Raw genomic sequence first — 24,951 nt, 5'->3', positions numbered from 1 at the left:
CCTGGGCCTGGCCAAGGTGGCCATTCACGGGTCTGGGCGGCCCCTTTTCTGAGGATATGTCCATGCCTGGTTGTCCTCAGCACGCAGTTATGGCCAAGGAGATTCCCGTGAGCAGTGGCCACACCTTCCCGTGGCAGAGACTGTCTTATAGATGGTAGTAACCATATAGTAATTTGAGTATAGCTACTGTCTTGTAAATATTGATTGTGTACTTTTGTGTATATGTGTGGTAAATAAACTTTTGTAGTTTTGTAAAAAAAAAAGGGCTCAAGGTGTCGGCCATGCCACTCTGTGGGATGTACCCTGATTCTACTGTGAACTGTGAGGGGTTTGGGGGTGCTGGCTGAGAGAGAGTCACAGAGTATTGGGCAGAGAGAGTCACAGAGTATTGGGGACAGAGAGAGTCACAGAGTATTAGGGAGAGAGAGTCACAGAGTATTAGGGGGAGAGAGTCACAGAGTATTAGGGGGAGAGAGTCACAGAGTATTAGGGGGAGAGAGTCACAGAGTATTGGGGACAGAGAGAGTCACAGAGTATTGGGGAGAGAGAGTCACAGAGTATTAGGGAGAGAGAGTCACAGAGTATTGGGCAGAGAGAGTCACAGAGTATTAGGGAGAGAGAGTCACAGAGTATTGGGGAGTTACTGAGAGAGTCAGACAGTATTTGGGGGGGCATGTTACTGAGAGAGAGTCACAGAGTATCAGGCAGAGAGAGTCACAGTATTGGAGAGAGAGTCACAAAGTATTTGGGGGGGCATGTTACTGAGAGAGAGTCACACAGTATCAGGCAGAGAGAGTCACAGTATTGGAGAGAGAGTCACACAGTATTGGGGGGGGGGGCATATTACTGAGAGAGAGTCACAGAGTATCGGGCAGAGAGATTAACAGACTATTGGCCAGAGAGAGTCACAGTATTGGAGAGAGAGTCACACAGTATTTGGGGGGGGTGCATTTTATTGAGAGAGAGTCACAGAGTATCGGGCAGAGAGAGTCGCAGTATTGGAGAGAGAGTCACACAGTATTGGGGGGGCATATTACAGAAAGAGAGTCACAGAGTATCGGGCAGAGAGAGTCACAGTATTGGAGAGAGAGTCACACAGTATTGGGGGGGGGGGCATATTACTGAGAGAGAGTCACAGAGTATCGGGCAGAGAGAGTCACAGAGTATCGGGCAGAGAGAGTCACAGAGTATTGGCCAGAGAGAGTCGCAGTATTGGAGAGAGAGTCACACAGTATTGGGGGGGGGCATATTACAGAAAGAGAGTCACAGCGTATTGGGCAGAGAGATTAACAGACTATTGGCCAGAGAGAGTCACACAGTATTTGTGGGGGGGGGGGGGGGTGTGACCGGTTGGGCTATGAGCTGGTGGATGGCTGCTCAGTAAGATGTGTGCTCTCTGTAGTTTGTGGGCGTCGAAGGGTTCATAACCGGCCTGATGGATCTGCTCCCAGCCTCAATGGCCGGCACCGTCCGCAGGGAGCTGGTGGTCGCCATCTGCTGCCTCATCTGTTTCCTCATCGACCTCTCTATGGTGACAAACGTAAGTCATGGGGGTTGGGGTTCATCTCAGGGTGAATGTGACGGAGAGGATGGGGTGAATTTGGCAAAGGTGTGAGTGCGAGGAGGAGGGTGAGGGTGAGTCTGAGGTTGTGTGAGGGAATGAGGGTGAGTCTGTGAGGCTGAGGGTGTGTGTGAGTGGCTGAGGATGAGTATAGGGTACTGAGGGTGTGTCTGTGGGGCTGAGGTTAAGTATGAGGGAATGAGGGTGAGACTGAGAGTGTGTGTGTGAGTGACTGAGGGTGAATGTGGGGTACGGAGGGTGAGTGTGAGGGACTGAGGGTGTATCTGTGGGGCTGAGAGTGTGCAAAGGGCTGAGGGAGAGGGTGTGAGAGTCTGGGGGTGAGTGTGCGTGGGACTGTGGGTGTTTCTGTGGGACTGAGGGTGAGTGTGTGTCGGGAAGTTGGGGTGAATGTAGGGTTGAGGGTGAGTATAGGGGAGTTGGGGTGAGTTTGTGGGGTTGAGGGTGAGTTGGGTGAGTGTGTGGCATTGAGGGTGAGTGTTGAGGATGAGGATGGGGACGATGATGTTCGTATGGGGTGTCAAAACAGTTGAACCATGAGGAAATGCTCTATCAGGCTGCATTTCCCTCCATCTCTGGACTTGAGTCCAGCCAGTAATCTCACAGATGGGGATTTGTATGGTCGGTGTGATGGGGAGATGGCTGTGGCGTGGGTGGGAACACACTCAGTCGGAGTGAGCACTGCACACAGTTCTCCAGGTGAGGTAGTCTTCTCAACGCTCCCCCACTGACCCACCCCCTGCCATCCTGAACAGAGCTTTCAAATCTCCCTGCCCCTCCAGTGTCGGTACATCCCTTCCTTCCTGTACAGGTCCAACCTGCCCTGGAGGGGAGCCCAATCATTCCCGTACCTGAAGCCCTCCTGTGTGTACCAGCTCCTCAGCCACTATCGTCTTGTCTCTCCAAAGGCTGACATTAAGCAGGCATTCGAGGTACTGACTGTCAGCGTCAGCAAACAAGGAACTGCCTCGCCCAGTGCTTTTCAAATCATTATTAGGGACTTCAGTCAGGGTTGTTTGAAGAAATTTGTGCCCAGTTATTGTCAACATGTCACCTGCAGCATGAGGTTCCCACTACCATTAAGCAGGCCTACTGTTCCATGCCTTGACGAGGCTTAAGAGCAACCAAAGATTCGAACGACAAAGAGGTGGTCGTGGGATGCAGAGTGACTACAGGATTGCTTCGAGTAAGTGGACTGGGCCCCGTTCAAGGACTCCTGTGGACCTGAACGAATACACTACAGTTATCACAACTTCCTAAAAACAGTTGTGGACGAGTGTGTCCCCACAAAGTCACTCAGAGTCTTCCCCAACCAGAAGTTCGGAATGAACCATGAGATCTGTAATCTGCTGACGGCCAGATCTGACAACCAAGGAAGCATTCAGGTCTGACAACCAAGGAAGTTACAATAGGTCCAGGTTATGATCTCTGGAAAGCCACTTCAGGACCAAACCAAACTTGAATCAATGAAGGATGTTCAATAGCTGTGGAAGGACGGCATACTACCACATCCTACAAAATGAAAGCAAGCAACATAGTGTCAACAGGGCTTCACTTCCAGATGAGCTCAATTCCTTTTATAACATGGAAGATCCTGTGATTTCAATGTGAGGGCATCCTTCAGGAGGGTAAACTCATGGAAAGCATCGTCCCAGACTGGGTACCTGGCTGAGTACTAAAGACCAGTGCTGATCAGCTGGCTGGAGTCTTCACCAATAACTTTATCCTCTTACTTCGGCAGTCTGACATACCCACCTGCTTCAAGCAGGCTATGCCAGAGCCTGACGTGGTAACCTGCCTCAACGACTATATCCAGTCGCGCTTACATCTACAGTGATGAAGTGTTTGGAAAGGCTGGTGATGAAACACATCAACTCCTACTTGAGAAGCAACTTGGACCCGCTCCAGCTTGCCTATTTCTAATAAAACTCAACCACTCTTCACTCAACCCTGGATGACTGGACACACTTCAGGATGCCCTGTGCCCGCCCTGAAATATTCTTGACCCTGGCATTAGGGAGGCAACATACCATCTTGGAGTTCTGCTCACAGCTTCAGGAACCCATCTATGCCCTGACTATAGAGCCCCCTGTCACAATTACTGGCCCAGATGTTGTCCTGCCCTCTTGTACAACAAAGCCAGTGCTGGTCTGGTTATTCTCTCCAAAATGTTTAGGTGTTAGTAGGGGATCACCCGTGGGAGTCTCCTGCACTGATCATGTGTCAGGTCCAGCTCCCTGAAATTCCTGTCTATAACTCTCTCTGCCCCCATGAGCCCCTCACTGAGTCCAGCTGGATCTGAGAGGAGCTGTGGACAGATACAGTGCTTGGAGACGAGATCCCAGTCCGTAGCCACTCACCTTTCCTGCCCCACACGGGTTTCACAGAACAGCAACATCCATCGGTGGACGGGGAGCAGCAGAGTGGCAGATAATTCTGGTGACAATGCCAGCTGGAGGGCTGAATGGTTTGCTGGTGGTCAGTGCTGTAATTGTTGCTGTGTTCTGTGACAGGGGGGGATGTACATCTTCCAACTCTTCGACTACTACTCGGCCAGTGGCATCACGCTGCTCTGGCAGGCATTCTGGGAGTGTGTCGTTGTAGCCTGGGTCTACGGTGAGTTCCTCTAGTGTCAGGCCAACAGGCTCCTCCATGTTCATCTAACTCGGCCCATCCACCTGCTCATAAGATTTTTATAAAGATTTCATTTATTTATCACATGAACATTGGAACATCAGAACACACAGTGAAATGCATCATTTGTATCAATGAGCAACACAGTCCGCTGATGTGCTGGGGGCAGCTCGCAAGTGTCATCATGATTCTGGTGCCAATGTAACATGCCCACGACTCACTAACCCGAAACAGCAAACCCACATCGTCACGGGAAGAACGTACAGACAGCGGCAGGAATTGATCCCCGATCACTGGCACTGTAAAGTGTCTTGCCAATGGTTCGGCCACCGTGCTGCCCCTCTGTCTCTCTATACCCCCCATACTCTGTTGGTCCATAGTTTATATCCTCCAAATTCCCTGTCAGTCCATCGTCCATATTCCCCATTCCCTGTCTGTCCATGGTCCATATTTCCCCCCCCCCATTCCCTGTCTGTTCATGGTCCATATTCCCCCCATTCCGTCTGTCCATAGTCCCTATACCCCCCCCATTCCCTGTCTGTCCATGGTCCCTATCCCCCCCCCCATTCCCTGTCCATCCATGGTCCATACCCCCCCATTTCCTGTCCGTCCTTGGTCCATATCCCCCATTTCCTGTCCATCTATGGTCCCTATCCCCCCATTCCCTGTCCGTCCATGGTCCCTATCCCCACCATTCCCTGTCCGTCCATGGTCCCTATCCCCCCCCCATTCCCTGTCCGTCCATGGTCCCTATCTCCCCATTCCCTTTCCGTCCATGGTCCCTATCCCCCCATTCCCTGTCCGTCCATGGTCTCTATCCCCCGATTCCCTGTCCGTCCATGGTCCCTATCCCCCCATTCCCTGTCTGTCCATGGTCCCTATTTCCCCCCCCCCCCCCCCATTCCCTGTCTGTCCATGTGCTTGCTGATGTGTCTGTGTAATTGTTGCTGTTGTGTATGCCTCTACCACTACCATGGCATCCTGTTCCAGGCACCCACCACTCCACGTAAAAAAAAAATTTGTCTATGAATCTTATTTAAACTAAAACTAACCCCCCCCCCCCCCCATTACCCTTCATCTTAACTAATCTTCTAGCCTGGGCAAAATACTCTGCCTGTCTATACTTTCTAGTCCTCTCATAATTTTATAAACTTCTATCAGGCCAACTCTATTCAGGTCCAGAGAAAACCCACTAACTAACCTCATGCACAGAGGCAGGCCTCCAACTCTAGACTAGACTAGGCTGCCTCGGTACCTCCAAACTCCAGTCCCAGGCCTAGACTACCTTACTGTCAGTCATTGGCCTTTGGACTTCTGGACCAGCCAAACTCAAGAGCTTTGACCACTAGGCCTTGACTTCCAGCCCATTCCCTTACCCCAATTGCCCATCCATTTACTGGGAATCGTCCTTGCCATAGGGGGAACATGGGGGTGGGTGGGAGGGTGCCGCAACGGGGTGAACACTGACCTTTTCCTCCTCTGGTCCTCAGGTGCAGAGCGCTTCATTGGTGATATCACCCGGATGATCGGCTACCGCCCCTTTCCCTGGATAAAGTGGTGCTGGCTGTTCATCACACCCTGTGTCTGCGTGGTGAGTGACAACCCCTACTCTAACCCTAATCCCTACTCCCTACACAGGCCATGACACTGAGAGCCTATCGGGGTGGCCAAGAATCACCAGGGCAAGATTACCCACACCACAGGCTGCGAGGAGCTCAGGGATAACACTATAAAATCCCGTTTAGACCACAGTGTGTTCAGTTCTCATCATCTCATTATAGGAAAGCTTTAGGAAGGGTGCAGAGAAGATTTACCAGGATGCTGCCTGCATTAGAGAGCATGTCTTATGAGAATAGGTTGAGCGAGCTGGGGCTTTTCCTTTTGGAGTGAAGGAGGGAGACAGGAGACTTGATAAAGGTGTATAAGAGTTGCAGATAGAGTGGACAGAGGTTGGAAATGGCTAATACAAAGGGGCATAACTTGAAGGTGATAGAGGAGGTATGGGGCAGAGGTTGGCAACCTTTTTGCCTCTGTGGGCCGGATCGTGTATTAATGAGCAGACGGCGGGCCAGATAAATGCCATAAAAAACTTGAAATATGGGAATTATCTATTTAAATATATCTAGTTATAATTTGCCTCAAATTAATGAATAACGCATGCTAGAAAATCATTTGTACTCTACCAAGGATGCCAATTAGTAATCAAAGAAGTCAGTTTAGTTGCAATTTATTTCAGTCAAGGCATCTTTTGAATCTATTAAAAGGACACCAAGAATCTTTAAACATAAAACATATGAACATGATGCATTGAATGGTGGTAAATTAAGTATAATGAAAAGAAAATTTTAATGCAAACAGTTGATAAATCAATGTGAACCTTGATACTGTTTGTTGCTTGAAAGCTTCTCAATATTGGGTGTCAGACTTGTTGATGCCAAGAGCAAGACATTTTCCAGATGGGCATCAGTCAGTCTTGTTCTCAAATGTTCCTGGTGTGCTTCATTTTTGAAAATAATTGCTCACACAGATAAGTGCTGCCAAACAATGATGCCATCTTTTTTACATGGTCCACTAAGTTAGGATACTTCCCACTTGGATGAATATATTTTCTATAGAAGTCAAACACTGACATATCTTCAGGATGAAATTTCGATCTCAGTATCTCAAAATCGAAGCAAGAGGCTGAGAGTGAAGGAGTAAAGGAATCTCAGAGAAAAGTCATTTTATTTTACACTACTCGGGGAAAAGAGGCTAGATTGCGCAGGCGCCTGACGTAGAGCGCCAGAAGTTTAAAAAGGAGAGGAATTTTAAAAGGAGAGGTCTTTTAAATCGAAGCAAGAGACTGAGAGTGAAGGAGTAAAGGAATCTCAGAGAGAAGTCTTTTTTTTACACTGCTTAGCGAAAAGACGCTGGACTGTGCAGGCACGTGACGTGGAGCGCCAAAGGTTTAAAAATAAGACCACCATATCCAGCAGGCAGCGGAGTGAGAGGGAGCAGAGTGGGACGGCTTTGGCTCAACAGGCTTCGGCGTGAACAGGCAGAGGCGAGGGTAGGTTCTGGTAAGTTTTGTTTTGTTTAGAGTAGAGAGAATGCCAGGCAGGATGTTGGAATGCTCCTCTTGCAGGATGTGGGGAGTCAGGGAGACCTCCGGTGTCCCTGACAACAACTCTTACAAGAAGTGCATCCAGCTGCAGCTTCTGACAAACCGCATTAGGAAATGGAGCAGGAGCTGGATGACCTTCAGATCATTTGGGAAAATGAGGAGTTTATAGACAGTAGCTTCAGGAAGGTAATTACGCCAAAGGAGCAGTGCACAGGTAATTGGGTTACCATCAGGGGAGAGAAGGGGAAAGGGCAGGCAGAGCAGGGTTCCCCTGTGACCATTCCCCTCAACAACAAGTACACTGATTTGGATACTTTTGTGGGGATGACTTACCTGGGACAAGCTGCGGCAGCCGGATCTCTGGCACTGAGTCTGGTTCTGCAGTGCAGAAGGGAGGATGGAAGAAGAGGAGAGCGGTACTGATAGGGGACTCGATCGTTAGAGGTACAGACAGGAGGTTCTGTGGTCGTGACAGAGACTCCCGGATGGTTTGTTGTTTCCCGAGTGCCAGAGTCAAGGATGTCTCTGATCTCGTGCACAGCATTCTGAAATGGGAGGGTGATCAGCCAGATGTCAGGGTACACATTGAAACCAATGACGTAGGAAGAAAGAGTGAGGAGGTCCTGAAGAGTGAGTACAGAGAGCTTGGTAGGAAGTTAAAAAGCAGGACCTCGAGGGTGGTAATCTCAGGATTGCTACCTGTGCCACGTGCCAGTGAGGGTACGAATAGGATGCTCTGGAGGATGAACACGTGGCTGAGGAACTGGTGTAGGGGGCAGGGTTTCAGATTTCAGGATCATTGGGACCTCTTCTGGGGCAGGTGGGACCTGTACAAGAGAGACAGGTTACACTGAACTACAAGGGGACCAATATCCTTGCAGGGAGGTTTGCTAGTGCTGTTGGGGTGTGGGTTTAAGCTAGATCTGCAGGGGGATGGGAACCAGAGTGCCAGAGTAGATAGTGGCGCGGGGGTGAAAATAAATTATGTTAAAAGTTCATGCAAAGTCACAAATAGAAGGGTTGTGTGTGGTGGTAATAATCTTCTGAGGTGTGTCTATTTCAATGCGAGGAGTATTGTGGGGAAGGCTGACAAGCTGAGGGCGTGGATTGACACGTGGAATTATGACATTGTAGTCATTACTGAAACTTGGCTACAGGAGGGGCAGGACTGGCAGCTTAATGTTCCAGGGTTCTGATGTTTCAGACTTGATAGAAGCAGAGGGATGAAGGGTGGGGGTGTGGCATTGCTAGTCAGGGAAAATGTTACAGCAGTGCTCAGGCAGGACAGATTAGAGGGCTTGTCTACCGAGGCCATATGGGTGGAACTGGAAACAGGAAAGATATGACCACATTAATGGGGTTGTATTACCGACCGGTGAGAATTGGAGGAGCAAATCTGCAGAGAGATAGCAGACAACTGCAGGAAACAAAGTTGTGGTAGGGGATTTTAATTTTTGATTTTAATGTATTGATTGGGACTCCCATACTGTTAAAGGTCTAGACAGGTTAGAGTTTGTAAAACGTGTTCAGGAAGGTTTTCTAAATCAATATATAGAGGTACCGACTCGAGAGGATACAATATTAGATCTCATATTAGGAAATGAGTTAGGACAGGTGACGGAAGTGTGTGTAGGGGAACACTTTGGTTCCAGTGATCAAAACACCATTAGTTTCAACTTGATCACGGATAAAGATAGATCTGGTCCTTGGGTTGAGGTTCTAAACTGGAAAAAGGCCAAATTTGAAGAAAGGAGAAAGGATCTAAAAAGTGTGGATTGGGACAGGTTGTTCTCTGGCAAGGATGTGATTGGTAACTGGGAGGCCTTCAAAGGAGAAATTTTGAGAGTGCAGAGTTTGTATGTTCCTGTCAGGATTAAAGGCAAAGTGAATAAGAGAACCTTGGTTCTCTATGGAATATTGGAACTCTGATAAAGAAGGAGAGAGAGATGTATGACATGTATAGGAAACAGGGAGCATATAAGGTACTTGAGGAGTAAAAAAAGTGCAAAAAATACTTAAGAGAGAAATCAGGAGGGCTAAAAGAAGACACGAGGTTACTTTGACAGTCAGGGTGAAGGATAATCCTAAGAGCTTCTACAGGTATGTTAAGAGCAAAAGGATAGTAAGGGATAAAATTGGTCCTTTTGAAGATCAGAGTGGTCAGCTATGTATGGAACCAAAAGAAATGGGGGAGATCTTAAATGTTTTTTTTGCATCTGTATTTACTAAGGAAACTGGCACAGAGTCAATGGAAATGAGGCAAACAGGTAGTGAGGTCATGGAACCTATACAGATTGAAGAGGAGGAGGTGTTTGCTACCTTGAGGCAAATCAGAGTAGATAAATCCCCAGGACCTGACAGAGTATTCCCTCAGACCTTGAAGGAGACTAGAGTTGAAATTAGACAATAGACAATAGACAATAGGTGCAGAAGTAGACCATTCGGCCCCTCAAGTCTGCACCGCCATTCTGAGATCATGGCTGATCATTCACTAACAATACCCAGTCCCTGCCTTGTCCCCATATCCCTTGATTCCCCTATCCATCAGATATCTATCTAGCTCCTTCTTGAAAGCATCCAGAGAATTGGCCTCCACCGTCTTCTGAGGCAGTGCATTCCACACCTCCACAACTATCTGGGAGAAGAAGCTCTTCCTCAACTCTCTTTTAAATAACTGACCTCTTATTCTCAATCCATGCCCTCTGGTACTGGACTCTCCCAACATCTGGAACATATTTCCTGCCTCAATCCTATCAAATCCTTTAATTATCTTAAACGTTTCAATCAGATCCCCTCTCAATCTCCTCAATTCCAGCGTGTACAAGCCCAATCTCTCTGCGTAAGACAGCCCTGCCATCCCAGGAATCAACCTAGTGAATCTACGCTGCACTTCCTCAATTGCCAGAATGTCCTTCCTTAAACCTGGAGACCAAAACTGTACACAATATTCCAGGTGTGGTCTCACCAGGGCCCTGTACAAATGCAAAAGGACATCCTTGCTCTTGTATTCAATTCCCCTTGTAACAAAGGCCAACATTCCATTTGTCCTCTTCACTGCCTGTTGCACTTGCTCATTCACCTTCATTGACTGGTGAACTAGGACTCCTAGGTCTCTTTGCATTTCTCCCTTACCTAACTCTACACCGTTCAGACAATACTCTGCCCTCTTGTTCCTGCTTCCAAAGTGGATAACTTCACATTTATTCACATTGAATGACATCTGCCCACTCACCCAGCCTATCCAAGTCTCCCTGTATTCTCCTAACGTCCTCTTCGCATGTCACACTGCCACCCAGTTTAGTATCGTCAGCAAACTTGCTGATATAGTTTTCAATGCCCTCATCTAAATCATTGACATAAATCGTAAAGAGCTGTGGTCCCAATACAGAGCCCTGTGGTACCCCACTAGTCACCTCCAGCCAGTCCGAGAAACACCCATTCACTGCTACCCTTTGCTTTCTATCTGCCAACCAGTTTTCTATCCATGTTGAAACCCTGCCCCCAATGCCATGAGCTCTGATTTTACTCACCAATCTCCTATGTGGCACCTTATCGAATGCCTTCTGAAAATCTAGGTACACAACATCCACTGGCTTACCCTCGTCTAACATCCTTGTTACACCCTCAAAAAACTCCAACAGATTAGTCAAGCATGACTCAAAAAACTCCAACAGATTAGATACAACAAATTGCAGGGGCCCTGGCAGATATATTTAAAATGTCAGTATCTATGGGCAATGTGCCGTTGGATTGGAGGATAGCTCATGTTGTTCCATTGTTTAAAAAAGGCTCTAAAAGTAATCCGGGAAATTATAGGCTGGTAAGTTTGATGTTGGTAATAGGTAAATTATTGGAAGGAGTACTAAGAGATAGGATCTACAAGTATTTGGATAGACAGGGACTTATTAGGGAGAGTCAACATGGCTTTGTGCGTGGTAGGTCATGTTTAACAAATCTATTAAGAGTTTTTCAAGGAGGTTACCAGGAAAGTGGATGAAGGGAAGACAGTGGATGTTGTCTACATGGACTTCAGTAAGGCCTTTGACAAGGTCCCGCATGGAAGATTCATTTGCTTGGTATACATGGTGAGGTAGTAAATTGGATTAGACATTGGCTCAATGGGAGAAGCCAGAGAGTGGTAGTGGAGGATTGCTTCTCTGATTGGAGGCCTGTGATTAGTGGTGTGTCACAGGGATCAGTGCTGGGTCCATTGAAATTTGTCATCTGTATCAATGATCTGGACGATAATGTGGTAAATTGGATCAGCAAATTTGCTGATGATAACAAGATTGGAGGTGTAGTGGACAGTGAGGAAGGTTTTCAAAGTTGGCAGAGGGATTTGGACCAACTGGAAAAATGGCAGATGGAGTTTAATACAGATAAGTGTGAGGTATTGCACTTTGGAAGGACAAACCAAGGTAAAAGGTAAATGTTAGGGGACTGAGGAGTGCAGTAGAACAGAGAGATCTGGGAAGACAGATACATAATTCCCTAAAAGTGGCGTCACAGGTAGATAGGGTAATAAAGAGATGTTCTAGTACATTGACCTTTATAAATCAAAGAATTGAGTATGTTACGTATCCCGTAACTGGACAACTTACCAGCAAAGATAGAGAGGTCCATTGAAGTCTGATGTCACTATTTTCAAATGTTTTTATTTATAAAGGGGCACAAAAGTAAGGTTAATACAAACATTCAGATAATGCACGTCGTCAATACTCAATCTAAAGCGCGGGTAAAGTAATAATCATCATTAAGAAGTGATCTCGACTGTTGTCTAGGGGTTAATATATTGTCCGTTGGAAATATAAAAGTCACTCAGAAGTCTGCAGACTTTTGCCCTCCGGCTGGGTTTCACGTGTTTTAGAGGGATCGGTGAAAAACGGAAAAAACTTGCCCGGGTCTTTATGAAGCCACTCCGTTAAATCAGGGGAGCGTTGTTTCCCCGTTGTTAGTTCGAAGTCCTTCTCGGTATTATCAGCCACCCGCTCCCCAGGCAAGGGAGTTAGGAGCGAACGTGGTGTTGAGTGGCTTCCAGCCACAGGAGCACTGAGCGAGGGTCTCCTTCGGGTGCATCACTGGGGTACTGTCTCCTGCAGTCCCCTTTTATCTTGACTCGCAGAGTTGTAGATGTCCATCAAAGTAGGGTGATGCAATCCCCACCCCCACATTGCCCGAGGGTGTCCATATCCATGGTAGCTGTCATGTAGGAGGGACATGCACGTCACACAGGTGCCTCTAAGAACAATAGCCAAAACCGTTGCATTGTCTCTCACTTCCTGGGTCCGAGACCCGAATTAATAGCAATCTTGCAATTCTCTGGAAGGAGGGGGCTGCTCCCATCCCTTCGGCCCCTCAGAGCTGTGGTACATTCATAACAAGTATAAGAGCTGGAATGTTGTGGTGAGGTTGTATAAGGCATTGGTGAGGCCGAATTTGGAGTATTGTGTACAGTTTTAGTCACCAAATTACAGGAAGGATATTAATAAGGTTGAAAGAGTGCAGAGAAGGTTTACAAGGATGTTGCCAGGACTTGAGAAACTGAGTTACAGAGAACAGTTGAATAGGTTAGGACTTTATTCCCTGGAGCGTAGGAGAATGAGGGGAGACTTGATAGTGGTGTATAAAATTATGATGGGTATAGATAGAGTGAATGCAAGCAGGCTTTTTCCACTGTGGCCAGGGGAGAAAAAAAACAGAGTACATGGGTTAAGGGTGAGGGGGGAAAAGTTTAAAGGGAACATTAGGGGGAGCTTCTTCACACAGAGAGTGGTGGGGGTGTGGAATGAGCTGCCAGATGGAGTGGTGAATGCAGGCTCACTTCTAACATTTAAGAAAAACTTGGACAGTTATATGGATGAGAGGGGTATGTAGGGATATGGGCCAGGTGCAGGTCAGTGGGATGAGGCAGAAAAATGGTTCAGCACAGCCAAGAAGAACCGAAAGGCCTGTTTCTGTGCTGTAATGTTCTATGTCGTCACACTGCATCTCGATCAATTCCATTTGAAAAATTTCTGATGCAGTGTCTTCTACATCAAATGGAGTAGCAAACAGCTTGAACTCATTTGCATGCCAGCGAAAGTCAGCATAATGAGATGAAAACTCTTTTCTCAATTCTTGGACTTTTGTCTCATTTTCTAGGCAAATCAGACAAACTGGTTTCCCAGCTTGCTCAATAAAGAAGTAATCTGGTGTCCAAGTGTCTTGGAAATTTCAGCTCTCAGTGTCTACCTTCCTGTGTTTTGCATTCATTGCCATTGGAATTTTTTTCTTCAATTTTATTTTGAAACACAAGTTATACAACAAGTATCATAGCACATGTAAATATCTGGATATTTAGCTTGGATTTCTTGTTAAAACACAGTGACGTTGTTTCTGTTTCCAAATTTGAACAATCCCATCTGAGAACCTGCGCGTGCACAGAGAGTACCTAATACATATTAATAAGATAGTCTGCCTTCCCGTCTTTTGTATATACCAGTGTTTGGTTTGGAACAAAATGGAACCTGAAGTTGGTGTAACAAGATGCCATGCATGTCCATCAGTGTGGTCGCATGAAACACTCAGAATAAGGAAAAATTGCTCGTGGGCCAGATAAGCATAGTATCCCAATATTTGCTCACGGGCCAGTCAAAATACCCTTGTGGGCTGGATCTGGCCCATGGGCCATAGTTTGCCTACCCCTGTGATAGGGGGATGTCAGAGATAGGTTTTTCACACCAAGGGGGTGTGAGGGACACATAAATTAGGGACATTTAAGAAATTCTTAGATAGACACCTGGATGATAGAAAAATGGAGGGTTCTGTGGGAGGGGAGGGTTATGATTTTAGAGTAGGTTAGAAACGACCAACCTGGACATTAGAAGTTTGAGAGGGGGGACTTAACTCGGATCCAGCGCCTGTGGATTGCGGCAGAGCAACTGAACTCTGGCCAGCAACCCTGAACTGGTTAGGTAATGCATGGTAGGGTTTTAACTAGAGTTGTGGGGGATGGGACCCAGAGTGCCAGAACAGTTAGTGATGAGGTTGTGGAGGCAGACCTCTGACAAAGTCAGGAATCACAAGGTTGAACATGGTGCGACTAGTGTCCTGAGCTGAGTATATTTCAATGCAAGGAGTATCGTAGGAAAGACAGATGAGCTCAGGACATGGATCAATGCCTGGAATCATGATACTGTAGCCAGGAGAGACAGGACTGGCAGCTCAGTATTCCGGAATTCCATGTTCTAGATAGGGTTGGGGGGGGGGGGTTGTTAAAAGGAGGAGGGGTGACGTTACTAGTTAGGGAAAATGTCACAGCAGTGGTCAGTCAAGGCAGACTGGAAAACTCATCTAATGATGCGTTATGGGTGAAAAGGAGAAATAAGACAGTTATGACCACATTAATATTACAGAGCACCTAACAGTCCTAAGGACTTAGAGGAACAAATTTGTAGAGAGATCGCAGACTGTTGCAAGAAATAGGAGGTGATTTTAACTTTCTATATATTGACTGGGAATCCCATACTGTAAAAGTACTAGATGGAATAGAGTTTGTCAGATATGTTCAGGAAAGTTTCCTTAATCAGTATGTAGAAATCCCACAGAAAGAGTGTAACACTTGATCTGATATTAAGGAATAAGACAGGGCAGGTGACGGAAGTTCGTGCATCAGTTTCAAAGTAAGTATGCAGAAAGATAGGTCTGGTCCATGTGTCAAGATTCTAAATTGGAGAAAGGCCGATTTTGATGGTATCAGAAAAGATCTGGCAAGTGTTGGTTGGGACAGCAGTTTTCAGGCAAGGGTATACTTGTAAAGTGGAAAGTCTTCAAAAACAAAATGTTAAGAGTACAAAGGTTGTATGTGCCTGTCAGAATAGGTAAAGATAACAAGTGTAGGGAACCTTGGTTTTCAAGAGATAGAGAGGCCCTGGTTAAGAGACAAAAGGAGGTGCATAGCAGGCTTAGGCCGGTAGGAACAAATGAGGTGCCTGTGGAATACAAGAAAGAAATCAGGAAGGCTAAAAGAAGTCATGAAGTTGCTCCAGCAGACAAGGTGAAGGATTCTACAGATATGTTCAGAGTAAAAGGATTGAAAGGGACAAAATTGGTCCTCTGGAAGACCAGAATAGTAATCCATGTGTGGAGCGAAAACAGATGGGGGAGATCTTAAATGCAATCTTTGCATCTGTATTTACTTGGGAGAGTCTATAGAAGTGAGGCAAAGCAGCATCAACTTCATGGACCCTGTACAGATTAGAGGATGAGGTGTTTCCTACCCTGAGGCCAATCAAGGTGGATAAAATCCCCGGGCCTGACAAGGTGCTCCCTTGGACCCTGTGGGAGGCAAGTGCAGAAATTGCCAGGGCCCTAGCAGAGATATTTAAAACATCCCTACAGGAGGGGTACCAGAGTATTGGGCAATAGCCAATGTTATTCCACTGTTTAAAAAAGGCTGTAAGCCGAAACCAGGAAATTATCTGCCAGTGAGTCTGACATCAGTTGTGGAAAAGTTATTGGAGAGTATTCTAATGGACTGATATAAAGGTATTCGGATAGATATGGTCTAATTAAGGATAGTCAGCATGGCTTTGTGTGTGGTAGGTCATGACTAACCATCTTAGAGTTCTTTTGAGGACGTAATCAGAATCGGGAAGTTATCACTGGCTTGTGTAATGAATTGCGTTCATCAGGAAATTGGATGAAGGCAAGGCAGTGGATGTTGTCTACATGGTCTTTAGTAAGTTAGTGTTTGACAAGGTCCCACATGGGAGGCATTATTATTACTATTATTGTTAATTGTAATAATAATTAATAATAATTGACTTTGTGGAAGAGGCCAGAGCGTGGTAATAGATGGTTGCCTCTCTAACTGGAGGCCTGTGACTAGTGGAGTGCTGCAGGGATCGGTGCTGGGTCCTTTGTTGTTTGTCATCTATATCAGTAATCTGGGTGATAATGTGGTTAACTGGATCAGCAAATTTGCGATGACACCAAATTTGGGGGTGTAGTAGACAGTGAGGAAGGCTGTAGTGGCTAATAGGGGGATCTGCATCAGCTGGAAAAATGTGCTGAGAAATGGCAGATGGAATTTAATGTAAATAAGTGCAATGTTTTGCACTTCAGTGGGATCAACCAGGGTAGGTTTTACACAGTGAACAGTAGGGCACTGAAGAGTGTGGTACAGGGAATACAGGTATATAATTAATTGAAAGTAGATAGGCTTGTAAAGAAAGCTTTTGGCACATTGGCCTTCATAAATGAGAACGGAAGGTGGGATGCTATGTTGAAGTGAGATGTGAAGTGAGGCCTAATTTGGAGTATTGAAAACTGTGGTTTTGGTCACCTACCTACAGGAAAGATGTGAACAAGGTTGAAAGAGTACAGAGAAAATTTACAATGATGTTGCCGGTCTGGAGGAAAAATAAGGAAAGATTGGAAAGGTTAGGACTATATTCATTAAAATGAAGAAGATTGTGAGGAGATTTGATAGAGGAGTACAAAATTATGAGGAGTATGGAAAGAGTAAATGCAAGGAAGCATTTTCCACTGAGGTTGCATGGGACTACAACCAGAGGTCATGGGTTAAGGGTGAAAGGTGAAAAGTTTGAGGGGAAACTTCTCCACTCAGAGGGCTGTGAGAGTGTGGGATGGGCTGCCAGCACAAGTGGTCCTTGCGAGCTCGATTTCAACATTTAAGAGAAGTTTGGATAGGTACATGGATAGGGGAGTGGAGGGCTGTAGTCCTGGTGCTGGTCGATGGGAGAAGGCAGTTTAAATAGTTTTGGTGTGGACTAGATGGGCCAAAGGGCCTGTTTCTGTACTGTACTTCTCTAAGACTAAAAAATTGGCGCAACTTAATGGGCTGAGGGGCTTGTAAAGTGTATGTTCTGTGTTCTAAATCCTAATAGGGCTTGCTGGAGGGAGGGTGTGTATTGAACCTGGGCTCACCATTCTGGACTGAGGAGGGGAGACATTCCTCCACCTAGGTGGGAATTCTTTGACCAGCAGGAGTGGTGGAGTCTTCATCACTTGGTTCATCCAAAGCGGAGACACTGAGGATATCAGAAGGGGGATAGGAGCAGGATCACCGTGCTGGTGTGGGAGGCACATCCTGTGGGCTCCTGGGTGGGAGGTCGCAGGTGTGGAGACTGGGTCTCCTGTACAGGACAGAGGGTTGGTGGAGATAGAGTGGACCCTGGGGCCAGTGTCTTCCCAGTGAGACCCAGGGGTACCCATCAAAGACTGCGTGGACTGCACTGAAATGTCCCCCTTGTCTGTGAAGCCCACTGGGACAGATGAAATACCGTCACACCAGGCTGACTGTCACCACTGATGTCTGTACTTCAGGCGTTAGGCTGGGGACTCGTCACATCTGAGGGAGAACATCTGGGAGTGCTGAATGAGGGCCTATGGGGAGCTGACCTGGGGGTGGGGGTGAAAGTTGTCACGGGGCTAGGCTGTGCGCAGGTTTGACAGTGCTTCATGTGTACTCAGTGGCTGCTTTATCTCAGAGACTCCAACAATGGTTTGAAAAACAAAAAATGTCCAGTGAGCACCAGTTCTGTGAGCAAAATGCCTTGTTAATGAGAGAGGTCAGAGGAGAATGGCCAGACTGCTTCAAGCTGACAGGAAGGTGACAGTAACTCAAATAACCAGACGTTACAACGCTGGTATGCAGAAGAGCATCTCTGAATGCACTACACGTTAAACTTTGAAGTGGATGGGCTGCAGCAGCAGAAGACCATGAACATACGCTCAGTGACTATTAAACACACAAGGTTCCTAATGAAGTGTCTACGAAGACTAAATGTGCTGTGTGGTGAGGAGGCCTTTGCCCTTGACAGGCTGGGCTGAGTCCTCTACCTTCTGTAGCGTTTTCTGTCCTGACTAGGGTTCACGAGAATTATTCCGTTAACATATGAAGAGCGTTTGATGGCTCTGGGTGGGACTGTGCTCACTGGAGTTTAGAAGAATGGGGTGAGGGGAATCTCATTGAGAGCTATTGAATATTGAAAAATCTAAATAGAGCAGATGTGGAGAGGTAGTTTCCTGTAGTGGGTGAGTCTAGGACCAGAGGGCACAGCCTCAGAATAGAAGGATGTCCATTTAGAACAGAGATGAGGTGGAATTTCTTCAGCCAGAGGGAGGTGAATATGTGGAATTCAATGCCAGAGATGGTTGCAGGAGCCAAGTGACAGAGTATTTTTAAAGCAGAGTTTGATACATTCTTGACTAGTCAGGGCATCAAAGGATATATGGAAAAGGCAGGGGAATGGATTGGAATGAATAATAAATCAGTCATGACGGAATGGGGGAGCAGACTCGATGGGCTGAATGGCCTGATTCGCTCCTATGTCTTATGGTGTTATCAAGGCTTAGATGTGGGTGTAAATATGCCATTCACATGTTTCCATTTCCTTCCTGTATTTGCTGAATAGTGGGATCTTGCAGTGCAAGACAGGGATTGGCCAGTTGGCCAGTCACAGGTAGGAACGATTCAGCTGCTGAGGTTGAAGTACCAAGCTGACCCACCATGTTTCTCCGCAGGGAATCTTCCTGTTCCACGTAGTGAACTATAAACCGCTGACGTACAACAAGAGCTACGTGTACCCGTGGTGGGGAGAGACCTTTGGCTGGTTCCTTGCCCTGGCGTCCATGGCCTGTATCCCCAGCACCGTGCTGATCAAACTTCTGTGCAGTAAGGGATCTTTGCGAGAGGTCAGTTGCACATTGTCTACTGGGTGGGGGGGGAATGTCCACAGGCTGTGGGTGGGGAGAGTTGGTGATTGACTGGTTAGATCTGTAATGACCCTGGGTTAATCAGTTATGAAATGATCTAGGTGATCAATTTAGTCAGGCATCTGATCAGCAGGTAGTGTTGGGTGTTCCTGCAAGGCGGAAGTGAGAGGAGCAGTGGGGGTGGGGGGGGGTGTAAGGAGTAATTGGATAAGCACACGGGGGGAGACGGCGGTGCAGAGTGGACATGGGTGGGAGTTGTCTGATCTGGGCTGACTGCACCGTTCTCAGGGCAGGTTCTGATCATGTGTCCTGTGTCCACAGCGCTGGAAGCTGCTGACCACTCCAGTCTGGGGCTCCCACCACCTGCAGTATATGACCATGGAGACGTCCCTCAAATTCCTGGGTCCTCAGGGAGTTCCCCAGGACCTCAAAGAGAAGGAGACAGCCATCTAACACGGACAGCTCTGAGCCTCAAACACCTTCCCTCTCTGCTTGCTGATTCAGCTGTCCCATTCACACCCAGCTTCTCCTGTATTGTACAGAATGTGAACTTCAGTCCTAGTTTGGGTTGTATTTTCTTTGGATGCATTCTTTCCTTATAAAGCGTGCAGTGACGATGGAACCACACCTGTCCCAGGATCATCGGTGAAGCTACCTGGATGATGGGATGTGTCTAGCAGCTGCAGGCTGGTACCTCCTTGTTGTTAAAAACAATCTAACCAGGTGGAAGATGCCAGCTGATCACCGAGGGCTGTTTCCTGAGGGAGGGGTGTGGAGAAGGGATTGGGATGTAGCCCAGAGCAGGTCTGGAGGTTTAGAGAGGAATTTTTTTTTTTAGACGGGGCAAGTTCCAGCTGGAATAGATTGATAGGTTCAGGGCGGGCTTACTCACTTCCATCAAGGCAGCAAGAAAACAGGAAAACAGCGGGGTTGAGGATGAATCAGGCTGGTGGCCAAGATGATTCTGGATATGATAGCTTCCCAATAGGTTTCAGATGGTCTCTAGCTTCTCTCTGCCCTGGTGGCCTGGGACAGGTGCCAGTTGCTGAATGTGGGCCCCAATTCCACCTCTGTCCTGGGCAGTTGGTTGACCCTGCCTAAACGCAGATTTACCCATTCTGCCTAAGCCAGGATGAGATTGCAAACGTCACGTTCAACCTGCTTGAGGCTTTGCATCAAGCTCAGGACATCCCAAATCCCTGGACGGGACTGAAGTTAGTCACTATTGAATATATGCATCCACAAACTCAGTAATGACCAAACTTTCGAAGGGAAAAGCAGGAAGTGTAGGTAACACTCAACAGGGCGGGCAGCATCTGCGGGAGGAGAAACAGAGGCAAAACATCATGTCATCAGAACAGGCAAGGACACAGAACAAGCTGCAGGGTGAGGGAGGGGGAAGGGGTTGTATATGCTGAGGTGAAACAGGGTGACTGCTGGGGTAAGGTTGTGTGGTCAATGAGTGAACAGGGGCAGTTAGCGAGGGGGAAAGGGGACAGAGTGTGTGGAAGGGAGTTGTCTCCACTGGGATGAAATAGGGTGACTGTTGGGGTATGGTTGTGTGGTTGGTGAGTGAATGGGGCAATTAGAGAGGGGGAACAAGGACAGAGTGTGTGAAAGGGGGTTATATATGCTGAGGTAAAATGGGGTGACTGTGAGGGTAAGGTTGTGTGGTCAGTGAGTGAATGGGGGCAATTAGAGAGGGGAAACAAGGACAGAGTGTGTGGAAGGGGTTGTCCCGGCTGGGGTGAAACAGGGTGACTATTGGGGTAAGGTTGTGTGGTCAATGTGTGAATGGGTCGGTTCGAGAGGAGAATGGGACAGAGTGTGTAAGTTGTGAGATGGGGATGGTTAGAGAGGGAGGACCGGGATAGAAGGTGTGGGAATTGGGAAGTGCAGGGCAGGAGTATTTTCTTGACCAGATTATTGTGAGCAATAAGTATTGACAGAACTGGGGTGGACTTTCCATCCATGAGAAAGGACAGGGCTTTCCTTTATTCTGTCAGCCTGGACTTTGTGGAGCCCTGACCTTCCAGCTCAGAGGTGAGAGTATAAGCCTGGGGCCAGGCTGTCACCTTCCCCCCACCTCATGTTGATCAAAGCAGCTGTGGGTCCCTCACTCTCATCAAAGCTTCTGTCAGTCTGATACAGTGTTGATGGTGAGTCTGTGTGGACCACCATGCTTGGAATATCGCTGAATGTGCCAAAGTTCCACAAGGCCTTCGCTGGAGAAAGGGAGGGAGACTTGGGACAGGAGTGACCGAGAGGTTGGCCAGTGACTGGACGGGGGTGTGTGTACCTCTGCCAGTGAGAATCAAGGGTGTGATACAGATGAGCCTCAGTCTGAGGAGTAACTGGAGGGTTTTCACTCCTGCACGGACCACTTCTCATTTTCACCTTCTGCAGGTCATTAATGGAACAAAACAAATCCGCTCTAGCTTACACAATGCAATAAAATTTTGAACGTTGTGTGACTTGGCTTCGTCATTGCGTTGTACTTGGATGGTGCAGGAACAGGCCCTTCAGCCCATCTTGTTTGTGATTAGATAGCTTTATTTACATGAAAACACAGAGTGATATACATCATTTGTCAAATCAAATCAGCAAGGATGTGCTGGGACAACCCATTAGTGTCATCGCACTTCCATTGCCAACATAGCGCGCCTGGACTTAGTAAGAGTAATCCATAGGTATTTGGAATGTGGGAGGAAACTGGAGCCCCGTGTGATCACGGAGAAAACCTGCAGATTCTTTACAGGCACTAATGGGAATTGATGGACCTGTAGTCGCTAGTGCTGTAAAGCGATTGCACTAAGCACCATGCTACCCGTCTGAAACAGTAACACTGACACCTGAACACAATGGCTGTGTAGCAGCCACTCAAACTCATCTATCATAGAATCATAGGGAAGCACGTAAACTGGCCCTCTGGCTCAGCTAGCCATGCGGAACCATTTAATCTGCCTACTCCCACCGACCTGCACAAAGACCATAGCCCCCATGCTCCTGCTATCCAAACTTACTTTAAACCTTGAAATCGAGCTCCCAATCATCACTTGTACCGGCAGCTCATCCCACACTCTCACAACCCTCTGAGTGGAGAAGTTTCCCCTCAAACTATTCACCTTTCACCCTTAACCCATGATCTCTGGTTGTAGTCCCACCGACCTCAGTGGAAAAAGCCTGCTTACGTTAACCCTATCTCTATCAAATCTCTCATTCTTCTACATTCCAAGGAATAAAAATCCTAACAAAGTCAATCTTTCAATCCTCCAGACCCAGCAACATCTTTGCAAAATTTCTGTGCACTCTTTCCAACTTGTTTACATCTTTACTGTAGGTAGGTGGTAAAATCTCCAACTCAGGCCCTACCATCTTACACAACTTCAACATAACATTCCATCCCCGTACTCAATATTGTGTTTGCCTCCACCACCAACAGTATGCAGTGCTCCAAGTGCGAGTTAAACAGAGTTTGAAACCGTCACACCTGTATCCCATCTGTGAACATATTTAAACAGACCCCAGCCCCACACTCAGAACCTCTCCTCCAGGTTGTGATCTGACATGGCTTATTCACGTTCATTAAAGTTCCTGCAATCTGCAAACACCCTCATCCGCACGATGTCCTGGATTCGCACCGCTCCCCGGCATCATGGACTGGACACCAGGCGGGGACGCTGCCTCACTGCCCACATCCTGGGGGCTCCACACTTGTCCACGGGTTCTGCTCTGTCCACATTGCATCCCCCTGCATCTGGCTCCAGGATCTACAAACTGACACACCAACCACAGGGAGAATCCCGGGGTTCTGTGAACGAGCAGGGACTCTGATCATGCCAACCCCTGGTTCTGTGAACGAGCAGGGACTCTGATCATGCCAACCACGGGCAGAATCCCCGGGTTCTGTGAACGAGCAGGGACTCTGATCATGCCAACCCCTGGTTCTGTGAACGAGCAGGGACTCTGATCATGCCAACCACGGGCAGAATCCCTGGGTTCTGTGAACGAGCAGGGACTCTGATCATGCCAACCCCAGGTTCTGTGAACCAGCAGGGACTCTGATCATGCCAACCCCGGGTTCTGTGAACGAGCAGGGACTCTGATCATGCCAACCCCGGGTTCTGTGAACCAGCAGGGACTCTGATCATGCCAACCCCGGGTTCTGTGAACCAGCAGGGACTCTGATCATGCCAACCCCGGGTTCCGTGAACGAGCAGGGACTCTGATCATGCCAACCCCGGGTTCTGTGAACGAGCAGGGACTCTGATCATGCCAACCCCGGGTTCCGTGAACGAGCAGGGACTCTGATCATGCCAACCCCGGGTTCCGTGAACGAGCAGGGACTCTGATCATGCCAACCACGGGGAGAATCCCCGGGTTCTGTAAACGAGCAGGGACTCTAATCATGCCAACCACGGGGAGAATCAGCTCGGGAGATCTCCCATCCACGGCCACCAAACATAGTTCCCACACCCCGCACTTCCCGTTTCTACCTCCTACCTAAGATTCACAAACCTTCCTGTCCAGGCAGACCCATTGTCTCTGCTTGCTCCTGCCCCACTGAACTCATTTTAACTCCCCTTGTTCAATCCCTTCCCACCTATGTCCGAGATACTCCCCATGCTTTACATCTCTTCAAAGATTTCAAGTTCCCTGGCCCCCACCACCTCATTTTCACCATGGACATCCAGTCCCTATATACCTCTATCCCCCACCAGGAAGGTCTCCAAGCTCTCCGTTTCTTCCTGGATTCCAGACCCAGCCAGTCACCTTCTACCATCACTCTTCTCCGCCTCGCGGAATTAGTCCTCACCCTTAACAATTTCTCCTTTGGCTCCTCCCACATCCTCCAAACTAAAGGTGTAGCCATGGGCACCCGTATGGGTCCTAGCTATGCCTGCCTTTTTGTTGGCCATGTGAAGCAATCTATGTTCCAAGCCGACACCGGTATCTGTCCTCCTCTTTTCTTGTGTTATATCGACGACTGCATCAGCGCTGCTTCCTGCACACATGCTGAGCTCGTCAACTTCATTAACTTCGCCTCCAACTTTCACCCCGCCCTCAAATTCACCTGGTCTATTTCCTACACCTCCCTCCCCTTTCTTGATCTTTCTGTTTCTATCTCTGGAGACAGCCTATCCACCAACGTCTACTACAAACCTACTAACTCCCACAGCTACCTAGACTATTCCTCCTCCCACCCTGTCTCCTGCAAAAATGCTGTCCCTTTAACTCTATTCCTTCGCCTCCGCCGCATCTGCTCTCAGGATGAGGCCTTTCATTCTAGGACAAAGGAGATGTCTTCCTTTTTTAAAGAAAGGGACTTCCCTTCGTCCACTATTAACTCTGCCCTCCACCACATCTCCAGTATTTCACGCACCTCTGCCCTCACCCCATCCCCCCGCCAGCCCACCAGGGATAGAGTCCCCCTGGTCCTCACCTATCACCCTACCAGCCTACAGATCCAACGTATAATCCTCCGTAACTTCCGCCACCTCCTACGTGATCCCACCACCAGCCACATCTTCCCCTCCCCCCCCACTCTCGGCTTTCCGCAGGGATCGCTCCCTACGCGACTCCCTTGTCCACTCATCCCCCCCATCCCTCCCCCTCGACGTCCCTCCGGGCACTCATCCCTGTAAACAGAAGAAGTGCTACACCTGCCCCCACACTTCATCCCTCACCTCCATCCCAGGCCCCAGACAGTCCTTTCAGGTGAGACACCACTTCACCTGCGAGTCAGCTGGGGTGATATACTGTATCCGGTGCTCCCAATGTGGCCATTTATACATTGGGGAGACCTGCCACAGACTGGGAGACCATTTCGCCGAACACTGGCGCTCAGTCCTCCAGCAGTGGCGGGATCTCCCTGTGGCCACACACTTCAATTCCACAGACCACTCCCACTCCG

General features: G+C 47.9%; 1 protein-coding gene across 2 annotated transcripts in view; it reads left to right on the top strand.

Annotated features, from left to right (window-relative positions):
- The window catches only part of LOC132377659 (sodium- and chloride-dependent creatine transporter 1-like), a 111,614-nt gene extending 90,108 nt beyond the window's left edge, over positions 1–21,506 (top strand). For both annotated transcript variants that reach the window (XM_059943865.1, XM_059943864.1), the window contains 5 exons: positions 1,403–1,540; positions 4,093–4,195; positions 5,704–5,804; positions 18,846–19,016; positions 19,359–21,506. In XM_059943865.1, coding sequence (XP_059799848.1) covers positions 1,403–1,540; positions 4,093–4,195; positions 5,704–5,804; positions 18,846–19,016; positions 19,359–19,490 — 645 coding nt within the window. In that variant the 3' untranslated portion in view covers positions 19,491–21,506. The remainder of the gene's footprint in view (positions 1–1,402; positions 1,541–4,092; positions 4,196–5,703; positions 5,805–18,845; positions 19,017–19,358) is intronic.
- Positions 21,507–24,951: the final 3,445 nt, after the last annotated feature.

Source organism: Hypanus sabinus, chromosome 19 (genome assembly GCF_030144855.1).
Source record: "Hypanus sabinus isolate sHypSab1 chromosome 19, sHypSab1.hap1, whole genome shotgun sequence".
Taxonomy (NCBI): domain Eukaryota; kingdom Metazoa; phylum Chordata; class Chondrichthyes; order Myliobatiformes; family Dasyatidae; genus Hypanus; species Hypanus sabinus.
Note: the sequence above shows the minus strand (reverse complement) of the source record. Positions and strands in the feature narration are given on the sequence as shown.